At 58.2% G+C, this 17533-nt stretch overlaps 1 protein-coding gene across 1 annotated transcript; it reads right to left on the bottom strand.

Annotated features, from left to right (window-relative positions):
* Positions 1 to 107: 107 nt before the first annotated feature.
* On the bottom strand, positions 108 to 7281 carry FMOD (fibromodulin). Its single transcript, XM_075174259.1, has 3 exons — positions 6891 to 7281; positions 3526 to 4536; positions 108 to 1425 (listed from the first exon to the last, which is right to left on the bottom strand). Exons 2-3 carry the CDS (start codon positions 4514 to 4516, stop codon positions 1274 to 1276), a joined length of 1143 nt encoding a protein of 380 aa, XP_075030360.1. The 5' UTR covers positions 4517 to 4536; positions 6891 to 7281; the 3' UTR covers positions 108 to 1273.
* Positions 7282 to 17533: the final 10252 nt, after the last annotated feature.

The raw sequence follows: 17533 nt of genomic DNA on the forward strand, positions 1-17533 counted from the left end.
TGGCTGCAGAAAGATCTGGTCTGCAGGAGGGGAGGTTACAGTGCTCAGAGCAGCCCAGACGCTCAGACCCCGGTCTCTGCACTTGGGATTCCTCAGACACGTTTCGTGCAGTTACAGAAAGGGCTTTATTCGTCGGTATGATATCTACAGTTCATGCGTCAGTGATAGTACAGGTTTTTTTGGGTTTTTGTTTTTATAGTGTTAGCATGCAGTTTAAATGCGGAGGGTCTGGATGACCTCTTCAGCTTTGCAGGTCATCTCCAAAGCTCAGCTGCCCCTTTGGTTCTCAAACTAAACCGTCCAAGGAACCAAGTTGGGCGGTTTTGGCTTTCGGCGAATTCAAACGTGCTGCGGATGCACGTGTCACTGAGGTTTTTTTTTTTCTTTTTTTTTTAAAATGGGAGACCCCGGTTGCCTGGGCAGGGAGAGAGCTCGGAGCCAAGCCGGTGGGTGGGATGGAGCTGGGCACGTGGGGGGTCCCCAGGCAGCCGGGGGTGACAGCACCAGGAACTGCCCCATCCCGTGGCCCTGGTCCTGCCCTGAACCAGTGGTCTGGGAGGAAGATGTGAGACCCCCCTCGCCACGGCCCGCGAACGGGCTGTTTCTCAGGGTGTTTCTCTCTAACCACAGCAGCTGACAGCCGCTCGGCAGCAGCAGGAAAGGTTTCTCTCCTTTATCTCTGGAGCAGGAGGCTGATGGAAGGGGGGAAAAATGGAGGGGAAAGAGTGGATTTGCTCTTCCCCATCCTAGACTGAGGGATGCTGGCAGCCAGGAAATCTTTAACCCTTTACTCGTGTAGCTCCCAACCTCCGGCTGCTCCTCCCAGTGATCGCTGGCACCTGGCTCAGGGGGAGTCACTTTAAATCTGCTGGTTCTGCAGGACCCACACCTGAAACCCTCCCCGCTGGGGTTGGATGCTCAGTGCCGTGTTTCGGAGGTGGGATGAGCTTTCCCCCATCCCCGCTGCATCCCACACAAACTAGGGGAGAAGGTGAATTGAGGTGCAGCGCTTTGGGGGGTGGCTGTGGTGGGGTCAGAGGGGGAACCGTGCTGGGACCTGTCCCACCCTGCGTGGCTGGAGAGCCGGGAAGAGGGAGCATTTGCGGACGAATTGATCCTGCCCACCTGCGTGGGCTGGTGTTGCAGAACCCTTATTGCACTATTGCGGAAGCCAAGTCAGACTGTCAAGCTGCATTAAAATGGGAGTGAATGTCTCCCCAGGAACGGGGGAGCCAAGTCCTGAGGATGGGGAGGGGGCCGGGCGGGGGCCAGGCTAGATCTCGATGATGGTGGCACGCCGCAGGCACAGCGGGGCGTCGGGGGGCACCGCGTTTCGCTTGATCTCGTTCCCGTCGAGCCGCAAGACCTGAAGCCTGGAGTAGTTCATGACGTCCACCACGGTGCAGAAGCTGCTGATGGAGAACTCTGCGGGGGGGAGAGGAGACAGAGCTGAGCACCGGCTTTGGCCCCGGCTGGCTCTAACCTTCGTGATGCGACTGATCTTTGGGGAGCGATGTGGGAAAACTCAAGGGGGGCTGCTTGGGTGGGTCTGTGGCTCCTGACCTCTGAGAGCCATCTTTTTGTTAAGATGGTCAGGAAAAAAATGAAAACACCCCCAAATCACCAATTATTCCTGCAAATTTGGACTCGACACCCTCTGCTCTTAAGCTAAAAGAGTAACTGATGCTTCTAGCTGCAGTCAGAAGGAGCCCGTGAGTTTGTGCCTGCTCCAGGGTTTGGAAGCAGTGGCAGCGCCCGCCCTCGGCTGCCTTTGCCCAGCCTGGCTGGAGCGCTCGTAGGGAAAAAGCCGGGTGGAGTCAGATGAAACATTGCTTTTTATTGGGAATTGCCTTTGCAGCCTCCTTTTTGAGGCTTCATAGGCTGCAGCCTCCAGCCCCTGACTCCCCCACGCAGGCAGCGTGGCCGGGAGGGAGGACATCCCTGTCCCTGTCCCCATCCCATGCCCGCAGACATCCCCTCTCCCTTCATCTGCCACCCACTGATGCCAGCACCAGGCAGGGAGACTTCGGGGCTGGGTTTGGAGGGAAGAGATGGAACAAACTCCAAAAATTGTGTGCACGATTTGGGAGAGAAGCGACCGACTAGAGGGCAGCAAAGCTCCGGGCTGGGACGCTGCTGGGGAAGGCAGCGGGGTGCTGGGGGACCCCTGAGCCCACAGGCTGGGGGCTTAGGGGGCTGCAAGCCCTGTGGTGTGTGGGGAGGCAAGCGGGGGGACCTCCCGGTGTGGCTGGAGGGGCAACGACCCCGGCCCTGACGCTCCATGGGTGGGATGTGCCCCCCAAAGAGGTTGGTGCTGCACACCTGGACCCGCAGCCCCTCGCTCCTGGGGATGCTTTAAAGGTCAGCGGCAAAACCTGCAGCTGGAGGAAAAACTGCTGTAAAGCCTGAACGGCCCCGCGGAGGTTTCATGGCATTTGTGGGCAGACGTTAACAGCTACAAATTTTGAAAGCAAACATTTGGGAATCTGTTCTTGTTTTTGTGTTTCTGTCGGTTCCCCGGCGCGGGGTTGTGCGTTTCCTCTGCAACAGCTGATGGCTGCACTGACACGTCCCCGTCCCCGTCCCCATCCCAGGTTTGCTCAGGGGCTCCAGCACTGCTCCGGGAGGGTCCTGCCCTTGGGGCCTGGCAGGTGAGAGGAGAAAGCCTGGATTTTTCCAGGAGATGGCTTGGTTGTGTTTTTTTTTCCCCTAGCTTATTTTTATAAATAGCAGCCCCAGAACAATCTGTTCCTTTTATTTATTTGTGTATTAAGTGGAGTGAATTTTAGTCCTGGCAGAAGATGCTGCGTTGATGGCTCTAATAACTAAAAGCTCCTGTCTGTCCCAGCCCCAGCAAGGATGTGTCCCTCGGCTGCAGACCACGACCCCTGGGGGGCTCTGGGGCCATGGGCTGGGCCCGGGCTGGGCCAGAGCCCTGTGAGATGGGGAGGGAGGTGGGCAGAAGGGGCTGGAGGAAGGGGCTGCGCTGTCCCCGAGCGCTGCAGACCGCCGGGCACCACCGGGTACGTCCCTGTCCCCTGCGTTAGCGCTGGCCAGGGTGATGCGTGTTCCCACGTGCAGTGACCATGGCTGTGGGGACCCCCCACCTCTGTCCACTCTCTTGGTGACCCCTCAGCCTGTGTGCAATGCTGGACCAAAGCCGTAGTCCTCTCCCCAGGTTGTGCATCAGCTTCTACCGACAGCTGGTTTCTGGCATCTCTAACCAGAAGATGCTCAGGCTTCTGATAAAAGCTCAGTAAAACCATTGCAATGGCTCCATGGATCACGCGGGAGCATTCAGGGCTGGGAGACTCTCGGCTCCAGGTGTGTTGGGACACAATGGGCCCCATTCCTGCCTTGCTCAGGGCGACCTAGAAGTCTCCCAAATTCCAGCTTCCTACTCAAACCATTACCCCAGGTAGTCTCCCACAGGGAGGCACAGGTTCTGCATCTCCATCTCCCCATCCCTCTATTGCACCATCATCCCCTGCACCACCGTGCTTTGGTTGACGCATTTCTGCTCACCGTTGATTTGGTTTCCTTGAAGGTAGAGGTTCTCGAGGTTGGTGCTGACCCGGGGGATCTTCTGGAGCCTGTTGTAAGAGAGGTCCAGCTCGAGGATGCTGCTGCTGTTGAAAGTGTTGGTAGAGAGACCTTGATTTGTCAGGCTGTTGTGGGACATCCGTACATAGAGCAGCTTGGGAGACACTTTGAAATAGTCATCAGGGATGGTGTTGATGTAGTTGTACTCTAGGTAGAGCTGTTCCAAAGCCATTGGGAGCCCATCAGGGACTTTCCTGAGGTGGTTGTAGCTCAGATCAGCAAGGATCAAGGACTTGAGCCCTTTGAGGGATGCTCCCATCTCAAAAATGAAGTTGTGGCTGAGGTACAGGGCTGTGAGGTTCTCCAGACCCTCCAGGGCATTGGAGGGGACCTTGGAGATCTGATTGTAAGACAAGTGGAGCTCTCTCAGGGACCGGGGCAAGGGACTGGGCATCTTGGTTAGGTTGTTGTTGTTCATGTACAACCTCTCCAGGTTTTTGAGCTTGGCAAAGACCCTCTTGCCCATCTTCTCACTGTTGATCTGGTTGTTGTGCAGCGCGAGCCATTCCAGCTCCGTGGCGTTGTCAAAAGCTCCCTCTTGGATGGCGGTGATCTGGTTGTTCTGGAAGTAGACGTATTTCATCCGGGAAGGCACGAAGGGCAGGTACCTCAGGTTACGGGTGTCACAGTACATGGCTGATGAGAAGTTAGGGGGGCAATCACACTCTTGGGGACATTGCCAGGAAGGGGCTTGCTGAGGTTCAGGGCCGGGCTCTGCCCCCGTCTCTGGAGCTGGGAGGTAAGAGTACACGTAAGGGGTGTTCTCATCCTCGTAGTAGGGCATGTAGTTATAGGAGGACATACGGGACTGCCGCATGTAGTACTGTAACCAGGCCATGTCTTCTTCTTCATTGTACTGGCCCAGGGAGGCTCCGCAGAGCCCAGCGATGATCAGGACGGTGGCCCAACGCATGGTGCTGATGCTGGAGGGACCTGGGGGGGGAGAAATGGGGAGAAAACCATCAGCAGTGTCAGGTCTGATGTAAGGGCTAGGGGCAGGCGAGCTGCACCCCGTGGGCTGGGAACCCAGCGGGGTTGGATGTGGTTGCAGCCCTGCCTGGGGTTGGTGGCACTTGGCAGCAGAGCTGGAGAACCAGGGGACCTGAGTGAATCCTACCCAAAAAAATGCAGCTGCAGACATGTCCCCTGATTGCAGTTACCTGATCTTCCCCCTCTTCACCTCAGGCCTGCTAGAAACCTCCATCCCAGTGGATATTTGCTCACAAAATCTTTACTTATGGGTATTTCTGTTACCACTGAGTAGAGGACGGAGAGATGGGCACATGGTCCGAATTTGCGTAAGGTCACGCAGCTCTGCCCCAAGGTGCCCGGGATTTGCCTGCGCTGGCTCTGTGCGGGAGGGAGGAGAAAGGACTCGGCCACTCTCCGGCCAAGCGGAGGAGAGCGATAGCTGCAAGAACAGGTTGATGGAGCTCCAGGCATGTTTCGATGGAGCTATATTTATGCTACACTCACTGGCGACATGATTCGCTGTGGGTTTCATCCAGCTCTCCCTTCCCCCACAGAAACGCAGGATGCTCAGGCTGCTCGGGACTGATGTAAATCCTGGTAAACAAGTTCTGGCTTATTTTTGAAATGAAACCACTTTCAAGCTTAGATTCCCCGAGCTCAGACCCAACAAAAAAAGGGGCAGCATCTGCCAGCCCCTCGAGCCCAGCATGACCAGGGAGAGAAGGAGCCATCACCAGACCTAGTGCTTGGACCCAGCTGGTGAAATTCAGCCTGCCGAGGGCTGACATCCAGAAGAGAGCAGGGCAGGGGGCTCAGAGCAAGTCAAACCTGTCCCAAGCCCCCTGGCTTGGCGTGGGCTTCGCAGCCACCCCGTGCCGTGCCCGGGGCAGAGTGCTGGCACGCCACGGTGCTGGTGGCAGGAGGACTCCAGCTACGGCCGTTCATCCTGACTCCTCGTCTCGGTGCTAAAGGAGCACGCAGAGCGGCCTGGAGCGAGGCAGCTTGAAATGCCTCCAGGAAATACGCGGGGCCGTGCTGTTCGGAGGGGGAGAGGAGTTGCTCCTGTCTGCTGGCTCCTATATACGTGGCTGGGAGCGCAGAGCGGTTGGGCTGCCGGTGCATCGCTGCCAGCTCCGCTCTGGCAGCCGCAGCGTGGGCAATGTGCAAGCACGGGCCAGTGTCCCCCCTCGCCGTGCCAGGGGGTGGCCGTGGGGTCGTCCGATGAAACCTCGCCGCATCCCCACCCTGCAGCGAGGAGGGGATGTCTCGCCCGGCAGACAAAGAGGGCACAGTCTGCTCCGAGGCAGCGGCTGCCCTGCCACCGAGGCACCCTGGCAGGCTGCTCGCGCTGGAAGAAAAGAGGGATTGAGACGATGGCGGGCAGGCATGGCTCCCTCGCTTTCTCCTTCTCTCCCTCCTTCCCCCTCCACGTGCTCGTGCAGCCGAGGGGAAGATGCGACGTGGTCCTCCGGGATGCTGTGTGCAACGGGGGAGCTTGGCAGTCGCAGAGGAGTTTCTTCTCCTCCTCCCTCCTGCTCCAGGGCACTCTGCCTGCTGAAATACCAGAGCCGCCCTGCTCTGCGCAGGGGCTTCTCTCCACCCATGCAGAGCTGCTTGGCAGCCCCTTCCCAGGGGACCCTTCTGTGCGGGGCAGGACGATCCGTGGGGTCCCTCCACCTTTTCTAGTGTCCCCCTTCAATATACTGGTAACCCCAGAGCCTGTCCTCAGCAGACACCGCTGCCCCCCGCTTCATTTGAAGGTTGCTTCTCCCCTCCCCAGTGGGCTTCAGCCCTGGTTTTGGGGTGGGATCTGAGCCGAGTGTGCCAGCCACGAGATCCGTGTCATCTCCTGGTGCCCATGCTCCCGTGCTGGAGGCTGCTGGGCTAAGGGGTCAGCTCCTCACCCCAAGAGGGAGCAGGTTTTTGGAGCAAGGGGCTTCACGGTTTGTGGCCATCCATGGACTCGGTCCATTGCTGCTGTGCCAGGCATGAAACCAGCTCCCTCTACCCCTGCACCCCGGCAGAGGGGACGGGCAGAGCAGCAAGCAGGCACTGCCCGCACCTGGGTGTCGGTGGCTGTGGGTGTCCAGCTCCCGGCCAAGGGGGCAAGGAGCTGCCAGAGGGGCAAGAGACGTGGGAAGCAGGAGAGGGCTTCCCCACCGCTGCGGCTGGGGAGCGCTGGCTTTCAAGCTGTGCCACCCGTGTCGCTGGCATGTGCTTCGCGTGGCAGCCGCCCGCCCGCTGAGGCAAGGGTATGGAAATCAGGCTTCAAAAAAAAAAAAAAAAAATCATAATAAATATAGAGACGGACTTACCAAGGTAAAAGCCTCCTTTCCAAAGCCTCGCTGCTCTTCTCCGGGATCTCCCGTGTGTCAAGCAGCATGTGAGTGTGTCTCCCAATTTGCAGAGGCTGGTGCCCGCCCTAGATCCCAGATCAAATATTGTGCTTGCAGGTCACGGGCTCGGCAGGTTTTTGAGGAGTGACCTCCCAGCAGCAGCCAGTTTGCAGGAGAGACTGAAGAGACCCTAACGCTGCCTGGCGTTATAAATAACCTGCTTTTTCTTTCCTCCCTCTCTCTCTCTCTCTCTCCCGTCTTTTCTCATAGGAGTGTTGGCACTTTTCAGGCTCTCTCTGTTTAACGAGTTAGTGGAATCGGGGATGTTGTTTTTAAAAGGGCTGTTGTTAGGTCTCCTGCGTTTCTCATCAGGAAGTGATGAGGAGGCCTCTGGCCAGATTAAAAAATATCTGATTTTGAGGCGCTGAGGATGTGATTCTTAGGGAGAAGCGAGAAAGTATCTTTAACTTTTGCAGTACCAGGGGAAGAGCCATTAGTGCCTGCTCCAACTGCCGCCTGGGCTTCTTCCCCAGGAAGCCTCAGTTTATGCAGTCCTGCTATTAAATATTTAGGATAAACATTTCCATGAACGATAAGGCTGCAGCATCCAAGGTAAATAAATTGCCTACCAAAGGACCACTGTGACAGCAGGAATTTGTCTTCAGCTTGGCAGGAGAGAGATGCCAAGCTGGCATTTCTGCAGGCTGTGACCATCTGCCCAGGATGGGGGTGTCCCCCCCCCACCCCGAGGCTGACCCAGGGGTGGGTGCGGGGGGACGGGGCAGGGGCGCGTGTGCCGAGGGTGACCCGCGGTTGGGCAGAGACACGAGAGCTCGCAGCTCTCCCTGCCACAGGGCTCATCGCTTCCCAGTGCCAGCCTTGCCCTGGGGGGGTCTTGCAAAGCAGGGGAGCAGCGGGCGCTGTTGCAGCCCCCCCCCAGTCCCCATCCTGGCTTTCTGTGCTCTTCAGCTTTGGAGACAGCTCTTCCCAGGCTGTCGAAGCATTTCCTCCAACGAGGAAAAGAAAGGAGGAGCCCCGACCGCCCATCGCCATCCCGTTCCCAGCTCCAGCAGCACGCCCAGGTCCTCCCAGGAACCTGGAATTACTTAGTGAAGCTCAGCAGGTGCCAGACTCCCTCCGGGCTTGCTTTTTCCTTGCTTTCCATTGAAATTTTCCAGCCAAAACATCCTCTTCCCCTGGGGAGCCTTGCAAAAAAGATCCTTATCGCTCCGAGGTCCTTGTTGTAAGGAAAAGGAATGTGCGGGGTAGTTGGCGGTCGGGGTTGCGAGGGACACGCTGTACAGTGGGGACATTGCCAGAAAGCCGGTCTATTTGGGAAGGAAGAGTGTGCCTGGAAAGCACAGCTCGCTGCACCACAGCACGGGGCCGGGATCTGCAAGGAGAGAGACGATTCAGAGAAAGCCTGAATGGCTTTTGAGTGGGAAAAGAGGACAGGGGGGTAGCGCTGCCTAAAAGGAGGTAAAACCCTAGTAAAGCGGGGTGGGGGCTTTCATTTGGCTGGTAGCATCTCTTCTTCCCCATCGAGCATGGCCGTGGCAGCTTGCAGTGGCGCGGGGCAGCTGGAGAAGGGCTTTCACCATGGGCAGGGAGGTGGTTGGAGGCTCTGGGCTGATGCGGAGAATGACCCCGCTCGGAGGGATTTGTTCCCGCTGCCAGGGAGCTCTGTTCCAGGGAAAATGGTGGGGAGGGTAGTGGCAGCCAGTAACATCTGCTGCTCGGCGCTCGGATGGTGTCAACCAACGTCACATCTCTGGCAGCTCAAGGTGTCCTGGTGGCCAACGGCTCGGAGGCTTTCGCAGGGCTTGGATGTTTTTCTGGAAAAGCGGATTGTCCCCAGCTAGGTTAGATAAGGAGTGTGGCTTCTCCATCTTCTGGAAGTTAAAAATATTCATGACCCAGGACATGCACCCTTTGCTGTCCTGCAGCACCCGCTGGGGTCTGGCACCCGCTGTGGGTGCCAGGGGCTGGTGGTCCCCCGGGGGAAGCTGAGGAGCCCTCCCTGCATGAGCTGCCTCCGAATGGTGCCATTCCCCACAGCCACGTCCCCCTTTCCCAGCCTAAACCAGAAAAGAACCACATGCTTAAACTCAGTTTCTATGTTCCCCACAATCACCAGGACTTTCTGTTGAATCTCATCCTGACCAGTTTAGGACTATGTCAGGGAAGTGAAAATTTACCGTCTAAAGAAGCACATATGCCTTTTTTCTCCATCTAACCTTGAAATCTCGTGCTCCAGGTGGCCAGCATCTCCCGAGCCGCTAGCAGGACTCTCTTGCTTGGTCTGTTTGCCTGGCGTGAGGTGGACGTTGAGAAAACCTCGGTGCTACTGCTCATTTCAGGCCAGTGCAAAACAGCTCCTCTCGGTTCCCAAGTGACTTCCATGAAAGTTTTTCAACACCTCCCCCTATAAACACCTCTTCCCTACTGCTGATGTTTCAAAGAAAGCCCTGAACTGGTGACAGAAGCTGGGAACATGCTGTCCTGCTTGCTCGAAGCCAATGGTCCCTATCGCTCCGTAATCTCATCCGGAGCATACTCCAACGGTCGCAGTCTGCATCTCATCAGGGCCAGGCAGATGCCTGTATTGGTTTGCTTTGGTTTTCTAAACCAAACTGATGTGAACAGTGTCTATTTTGATTGTGTTTGTTCCAATTGTTTTGATCAAATGCTCTTGAGCTTTGTATTTGAAACCACCGAACCTGGCCCCAAGTTTGCCTTTAATTTGCAAAACCTGCGCTCGGAGCCGGGAGCGCTGCCTTCTCTGCGGATGGACGCAGGTTTGTCAGGATGCCTTTGGCACGGGGACCGAATGCTTCACAGCATAACAAAGGAACAAAACTCTCTGATGCTCCTGCTAAGGCTAAAGCTCATTCTGCCTGGCTGAAGGGGGGAACTATTAAACGTGCCACAGGCATCCAAACCCAGCGACTGTCAGAAGCGTGGCTACTTCTGAGCAGCTTCCCTTTTTACTCATGGAAATGTTATTTCTGCCTCTTCCACATTTCCAAGAAGTTTCAGCTCCGCTGGAGCTGCTGGCTGCTCTGTCCTCCCACTCATACTGTTTTCTTTAATTTCCATGGTCCTCCCCGTCCTGGGAGGGGGTTACCAGCCCCGCTGAGCTCAGGGTGCTTGGAGACAGGGCTGCTTGGGCAGCAGTCTCGCCGTGCCCTGCCCTGGCTGCCTGGCAGGTCCTGCAGGTCCCTTCCTAGACCTTGTCTTTAAAGGCAGATCCCTGAAGGGTGAAGGTCCCAGCTGCTCTTTTAAGGGACTCCAGTGACAAGAGTCCAAGTAGGAGCCAAGGAGACCTTATCCCTTGGTATCTCCAACCTTGCTCAGGCAGGTTGGGTGGAAACGTGTGGGGCATCGCCTGCAGAGCCTGCATGGTGGAGGGACCCATGAAGCCACAATCCAGAGCCCCTTCTTTGCATCGGGCCTCCCGACAAGGCTCATGCTACAAACACCTGAGCAGAAAGGCTCTGGAGCCAGTCCTCTGAGGTCCATGGCTCCCATGTTTGCGTGGTCTTTCTGGATATTTGCAACCATACCTCCTCTTCCTCGCTAGTCCTGGCTCTTTCCACCCTCTGAAGAACACAGAGAGACTTGTGGTGCGGGCACTGGCAGCGAGTGCCCTTCTCCAGGTATCTCTGCATCGCTCCATCCCTCTGTGCCGTGCAGGGAACCCTCTCCTTCCTCTAACCGTGACCCCGGAGCGAGAGCGCTGGTGTCTGCAGGGCGGTTTGGGCTCCCCTGTGCCTGTGGGAGCAGCCCCGTGGCTTTCAGAGTGGTTATCATCTCCGATGGCCCCCCCAGGACTGTGCTGCTCCTTTTCAAAGAGCTCTGCCGAAACCAGACTCACCTGGAAGCCCCCACCTGATTTCCGAGGCCAGCCGCAATACGAGCAGGCAATGGAAAGGCAGGCAGGGAAATGGAGTAACCGCGGTGCGGGGAGGTCCTCAGGGGCTGCAGGCAGTGGGTGGGGGGGAGCAGGGAGCGGCGGGTCCCTTTGGGCTCAGCCTCAGTCGAGCCGGGTGGAGGGAACACGCTCAACATCTGGCAAACGTCTGCACCGGGCGGGTGCAGCCTCCTCTCCAAAAACGCAAAGGTCAGCGCGGAAGGGCAGGGCGAACCCTCCCTCGACCTCCCTTCTCACCCCAGCCTCCCTTTTCCCTTTTTTCTTTTTTAGCGATACATTCTTCAGCCCAAACAACATTCTTGAATCGAGATTTGAGGCAATCTGGAGGGAGTCAGTCACTCGGAGACGACGCGACTGCCGGGTGAGCCCCAGGGCTCTGCTGGAAACTCTGACTCGGGTGCGGGCTGTCAGGGCGATGCTCTCGCCGCGGCTCCCGTGTGTCAGCACGGTCCCATGCTCCCGGGGCTCCCGGGGTCACCCCATTTCCATGGGAGGTGCTTCAAAGCTTCCCTTGTGTGCAGCGAGCTGCAAGGGCTCAGCCCAGGCTTTCCCTGGCTAGAAATGGGATGACAGGCAGCCCTCGGCTGGGAATCCTCACCCGCTCTCTGCTCCCCTCCTCTCCCTCCTGCGGGACACCCGCGGTTGTGAAATCAGTGGCCGCCTGCAGCCCCGCTTGCTCGGTCACATCCTGCGCCCCGGCCCCAGCTGCTCCGCACCATGGGGCTCCAAAAAAGAGCCTGCGCCCATGAGGTGTAAAATAAGGGGGTGCCAGCTCCCAGCCCCCACCCACGTCCCCTTGCTGCTCCTCTGTCCCCTGCCCTGGACGTGCTCCGTGGACCCAGTGCCACCCACCTTTGCACTGTGCAGAGCAGCCCTGCAGCCCCCGTCCCCCCATCCTTGCTCGTCCACCCCATCGTGGTCCGGCAGCGAGCGGGGCTGGGCTGCGCAGTAGCCACAAGCAGCTCCTATTTGCCTCCAGATCTCTTTGGGGGGGCACGGGGGAGGGAAAACAAACCCCAAATTGCCCCTTACCCTCCCCAGCCGCTGACTTTGCACAGCCACCAGCACTGGGAAATGCTAGTTTGGCTGGGGAAGCCTTTGCCCCATCCCACCGTAATTACAGGCTGCCCTTGGGGCTCTGGAGCCTCATGTAATAACTCCCTGGTCTCTCGGGGTCTGCGGGTTATTATGGGGTGGACTCAACCCTCCCAGCACCCGGACCCAGGAATGTCCCTGCAGCCCATCCCACAGCTCCCAGCCCCACAGATGTGGCTCTGGGTACCCAACGGTCTCAGCGTGTGTGCTCTCATCCCCCTCCCTGCAAACCCAAGACGCCGAATTTCTTAAATCTCCGTCTACGGGCTCTGGTGCCTCTCCCCTTGCAGCGTGGCGGGTGCCCTGGGCTGCGCTGGGAGAGGATGTCTCAGCACAAAGAGGGTCAGAGCTTATTACAACCACTGTAAAATGTGTTTGAAAAGGTTAAGTGCTTAATTTGGAACAGAGCTGGAAACTATGAAGCGTTTCCTCATCCAGTCGCTCCCTCGCCTGTCCCTGGACATACGCTTTACACTGCTAACATCTCCATGGCTAACGGAGGCTGGTTATGAGCACGCAGTGAAATACCTTTGAGAGCCTCCAGGTTTTGCAGAGGAGCCAGGAGAGCAGTTTGCACAAGAGTAGCCAAGTGCAAATCCACTCGGGAGGACAGCGAGGGAGCTGCCAGCTGCACAGATCGCAAAGTCCCATCAGGTGTCACAGGCTCTGCTGCTGTTGTGATTTATTGCCTGTGCCCGGGCTTGTGATGCAGATGTTTGCCCACAGCTCGGTTCTGCCCGTGGTATCACACGGTGTCGGAACCAAACCTCACAGGACGCTGACATCTTCCCAGCCCCATTTGTGGGACCGCTGTACCCCAATCTGCAGCAGCCTGGCACAGGACCTGCCCCTGCTCCCCAGGGTGATGGGTATCCAAACCCAGAGCCCCTGTGCTAAGCCATCACAGGGCAGAGCAGCTCCGCTGGGATGTGGCAGCAGCTCCCAGCCCCTTGCCGGACCTTAGGAGGGGACAGGGGCATGGGAAGCCCCAGGACATTTGTCGGTGGTGATTGCTCTGTGCTTTGAGGCTGAGCAAGGTGTCCCGCCGGGACCTGGCTGCCTCTCCCCTTCTTCCCCACCGTAGCATCAAGGTAGCTCTGAAGGCTGCCAGGCGCTGGCTGCAGCTGTCCAAGGAGCAGAAGGAAAAAATGCAGCGTTTCCTTGCTCAGAGCCTTCAATTCATGTTTTCAAAGGCCCTTTGAATGCTTGGCTCCTCTCTGAAGCCTCCCAGCTCTCCTGAACAAACAGTAGGAGAGAACAGGTTCATTCCAGCCCATTGACTGAGGCTCCTGGATAGGGAAAATCTCACGTCATGTTTCCTACAAGCAGGGAGCCTCGGAGCCCTCTTGTAAAGTGCTGAACCCAAGGGCCCCAACTCTGCCTGTCCCCAAAGCCGTCCCCAAAGCTGTTCCCCAGCCCCAGGTCTCTCCTCTCCAGCTTTGGGTGCTCGATGCAGGCCTCCTCCTCCAAGGCGAGCTTGGTACCCAAACCTCTCTGCAAACAGGGTTGCAGACACACTGGGAGCCAAATATAAACCCACGTAGAGATTAATAAATTATAATGGGCAGTCTGAGCTGCATCAGGCAGCAAACAAAGAGAGGGTCCTGGTGCACAGAGCCCCGCTGCTGGGGGTCCCTCCCGGCTCAGCGGGGACCGTTGGAGAGGTGCAGGGTGAACATCCCCTGTCCCGGGGTGCCTTTAAAACCACACATCTATCATCGCTGTCAAACGATGCTAACACTCTTGAAATGCGCAGCCTCCCAAATCTGCTCCCCTGTCAGTGAAATGCAGCCAGCCCTGGGGTGAGGGCAGCGGTGCTGGTGGGCATGGGGGGGGAAGGCAGGGCCTGATCCTGTCCCCCTGTGCCCTCTGCAGCCGGGTGCATCCCCGCAGCCCCGTGATGGGCGCCCGAGCCCGGCTGTCCCGTGGTGTGCTCAGCCCTTCCCCAGGGCCTCGTGGTTCCCCCCAGCTTCCCAGATCCCCCAGGCTCTGGGAAGGTCACGGCACCAAACTCCCCTCCCAAACGGTGCGCGGGCTGTTTTTCTCTCTAAAGCATCTGAAATATGAAAAAAAAAAAAAAAAAGAAAAGAAAAGCAAAACATCGGCTGCCTGGGAAACCCATTAGCGTTCCTGCCTGCTCCTGCCACCTGGCTTCCCGCGCTAGCAAACAAATCAGAACGTCCTGCTGCCCGGAGCCTCTTCGCCCTGGCATCGTTTCGGCCGAAGCAGAGCTAAGCCCTGCCAGGGGCCACTGCAGCGAACCTCTGCCCTCCTCTGCCCTGGCTCCCGTCGCCGCGCTCGGGCCTTCTTCCGAGCTGCAAACACTCCTCCAGATTAAAGGCAGGCATAGTTTTCTTTTTTTTTAAAAAGGGAAAAAAAGCTTTGGAGATAAACAGGAGCAAGAAGCAGGGCGTGGGCGTTCTCTGCTTTCACTGCTGTTCAGCCGAATTGAGTTGTTTGGGGGAAACTTGGGGTCCTGGCAGCGCCTTCGCAATATAGGGAGATAAAAAGAGCATCTAGAGGGAGGCGGCATTGGAGGGACAGGACCGTCCCCTGCGGTTCGGGGTGGTGATGTCCCTCTCTGCTATGCCCCGGGCTCTGGGGTGCATCCCTTGTGCCCTGTCTGCCTTTCCCCCCCGGAGAATGGGTGCTGGGATGGGAATAATCTGCTGGACATGATGCTGCAGCCCCGTGGAGCGGGGACAGGCAGGGGCCGGGGCTGCGAGGGGCTGCCGGGGGTCCGTGGGCAGACGCAGCAGAGCTGGGGGTGGGCCGGGTGCTGCAGAGCTCACACGGGTGCTGTCAGCCCGTGAGCAATAATTAGCAATGATCAAAGCGGCTTCTTCCCGACAGCCCTGAATACGGATGCCTGGAAATCTCGGCGAGCGTTCTGGCTGCCGGCAGAGAGAAAACAACACCCGCTCCTGCCTGCGGGCAAGTGCCTTGTCTGCTGGGGTTGAGCTGCTCCCAGGACCCCCAGCACCAGTGGGGTGATTTTTGGGGGGCTGGGGGCGAGTGTCCCTGTGGGCAGAGCTGTGTGTGGGTCGCTGGTGTGCAGGGCATGGGGGGGGGGCTCCGCTCCCAGCCTGGCAGCGACCGGCTCTCCATCGCTGCATCTCTGCAAGTCAAGAAGAGAGAGTTAAGGCGAGTAAGGAGGAGAGTCTGGTAGCTCCTCGGGGACTGGAGCAGGCTGAGAAATGCGGTGGTGTAGCTGCTGAGCCACGCCAGCCTGCGATTCGGCCCCTCCTGCACCACAGGAGCCCCACAGCTGGGGCACCCGTGTCCCTGCCGCAGGCTCTCTCCCCGGTTATCCCAGTGGAGCGTGTCGCTGCCCGGAGCTGGCACTAAACCCCTGCACTTGAGTCAGAGGCTGGCAGACCTCTGCTCCCGTGCCCCTGCCTGTATTTCCCTCCTCGGAGGCACCCGCAGCAGGAGGGCTGGATGAGACGTGCCCCGGCCACGCTACATGTGGTTTGATAAATTCTTGCTTTGTTTTCGTTCGATTTCCGCTGGTCCTCTCCGAGGACAGTGTGTGCGGGCTGATCGGAGCGGGGATGGCTGCCAGCTGCCTCCACTTCATCGTCCCCAGCGGAGGCACCAGTGGTTTCTCCTCCTGCCCTCGGGTGTCTGTTCGCGCTGGGAAAAGCTGTTTTACAGGACCCAGCTCCTCTCCCCTGCTGCCGCTGGCTGCAGCGGCTCCGTGGGTGTGCAAAATGCCCCCACGCTCTGCAGAAACAAGCAGAAATCCATGGCAAACCCCTGCCCAACGCTCCTGGCCTCCTCCCAGCCTCAGCCTGCCAAGAGGGGCATCTGGAAAAGCCCTGTTCTCCCCCAAATCAGTCCCAGCAATTTCCCCATGCACCCCCGACCCTCTCTGCTTGCTCAGGGCTTGCGCCTCGGCTGCATCCCCACCTGCGTGGCCTCCCCAGCCCCCTGGGTGTTTTTCTCCCCCCCTTCTCCTTTCGGTCCTTCCCTTTGGAATTGCGCAATGGAGCACATTGTGTCTGCAGAGCCCGGGACCTCTCCCTGGCTCTCGGGCTCAGTTTTGTCTCTGCCTTCAAAGGCAGAGGGAAACCGCTGCCACGCTGAGCCCGGCGGCCGGTCCCGGCTGCTGCGGGACGTGCAGCAGGAGCGGGGAAAAGGGGAACGTTTGGAGGGGAAGGGCTGAACCTGAGCCATGGGTCTGGTTTTGGGGGTGCTGTCTGTGCTCCCACCACGTGCTCCCTTTGCTGTCTGCAGGCAATGTCCTCTTGGCCGTCACACACACCGTGGGAGCATCGCACCGTGTCAGGGACACAGGGCAGCCCCGGGGGCGTGAAAATGCTGGAGGTGTTTCTGTATTTCGCCGGGAAGAGCCAGGCTGGTTGCGGCTCAGCCCCAAGCGCGGCGTTTGCTGCCCACCTTGAGAGAGGCGAGGAAAGGGGGTGCCCGAAGCGGGGCCAAGCTAAATACAGGGCTGAGAGGTAGGTGGGCTATTAGTCCCCCCTCAGGTAAACCAGCTCCTGCTATAAGGATTTCCTTCCTTTACTATTTTTTGTTGGAGGTTGCTCCAGCTCCTGCTCTCCCTGCCGACAGCCAGCTCCCTCCCGGCCGGCACCGCGCTGGAGGGAGGGGTTGGCTGCCTGCAGCGCTCTCCCTTTTCCCTGCAAGACCGAGATGGTGATGTGTAAGCTCTGGGTCTCTTTGGCTCCCCAGGTCCTCCATGGCTGAAGCAGCGGCTGCGGGGAGGAGGCAGCCAGGAAGCCGCCCCTATAGACACTGCTATACTCCTCCAGGCTCCTGCATATATATTTCCACTGCTGTCTGCCTGTGCTGGAGTGGGAACATGCGTCTCCGAAGCAGTGTGGGGATTAATGGGCTGTAAGGAACAAGGTAGCTCTTGCCGTGCCGCTCCTGTCCCGGCCGGCAGCGGGTGCAGCCCCGGCACGGCCGAGCCCCCGCTGCCCTGAGCCGGCTCCGCTCCAGCAGCTCCTCCGAAATATCCCGGCTCAAAGCAATTTTACAACAAGCCTTCACTTCCAGGGAGTCTGACCTTTTCATTAATAAATCAGCTGTGTTATTGAACGTATGAATAATACATGATCACACCCAGCCCTGCGCTAAGCTCTGTGTGTAAAATTTAATTAATCCTCTCACGTAACGCCCCCGAGGGCGGGTGATGAATGGTTACGCACGGCTCCGGCTGCCAGCAGTACCCGGCGATGGCTCCAGGGCATCCTGGTCCCAGCAGCCGCATCCCGTTCACCCCGGGGGGGGTTTCCCTCCAGTAGTTTTTTCGGATGCTTCTTTCTCTGGGTGTTTTAAAGGGGAAAACTCCCCCTTGCTGGAGGAAACCCCGGCAGCATCCTCTCGCCGAGCATTTCCTCTGGGAAATAACATCGGCTCTTTCTTTCCCCGACCTTTTCCTGCTGTGGCTGTTAATAATGTGAAATCCTAAGTAAATGTCTCCATTCAGGTGTGTTTAACAGCAATCCATGAGCAAACACTGTCACCGCTGGTGCAATCTCCAGGAGACTCCCAGGTATTTAAATGGGAATCAGCCCCAAAGATGGCCTTGATCCCGGCGGGGTCCTTCCCTCCAGCTGCGACATGG

Source organism: Calonectris borealis, chromosome 26, assembly GCF_964195595.1.
Source record: "Calonectris borealis chromosome 26, bCalBor7.hap1.2, whole genome shotgun sequence".
NCBI lineage: Eukaryota > Metazoa > Chordata > Aves > Procellariiformes > Procellariidae > Calonectris > Calonectris borealis.

Bases quoted from the DNA above. Each gene is read 5' to 3' on its own strand.
- FMOD (XM_075174259.1), bottom strand. From the start codon at position 4,516: ATGCGTTGGGCCACCGTCCTGATCATCGCTGGGCTCTGCGGAGCCTCC. The intron at 1,426-3,525 runs GTGAGCAGAAAT...TCCCCCCCGCAG, and splicing joins TCAAGGAAACCAAATCAACG to AGTTCTCCATCAGCAGCTTC.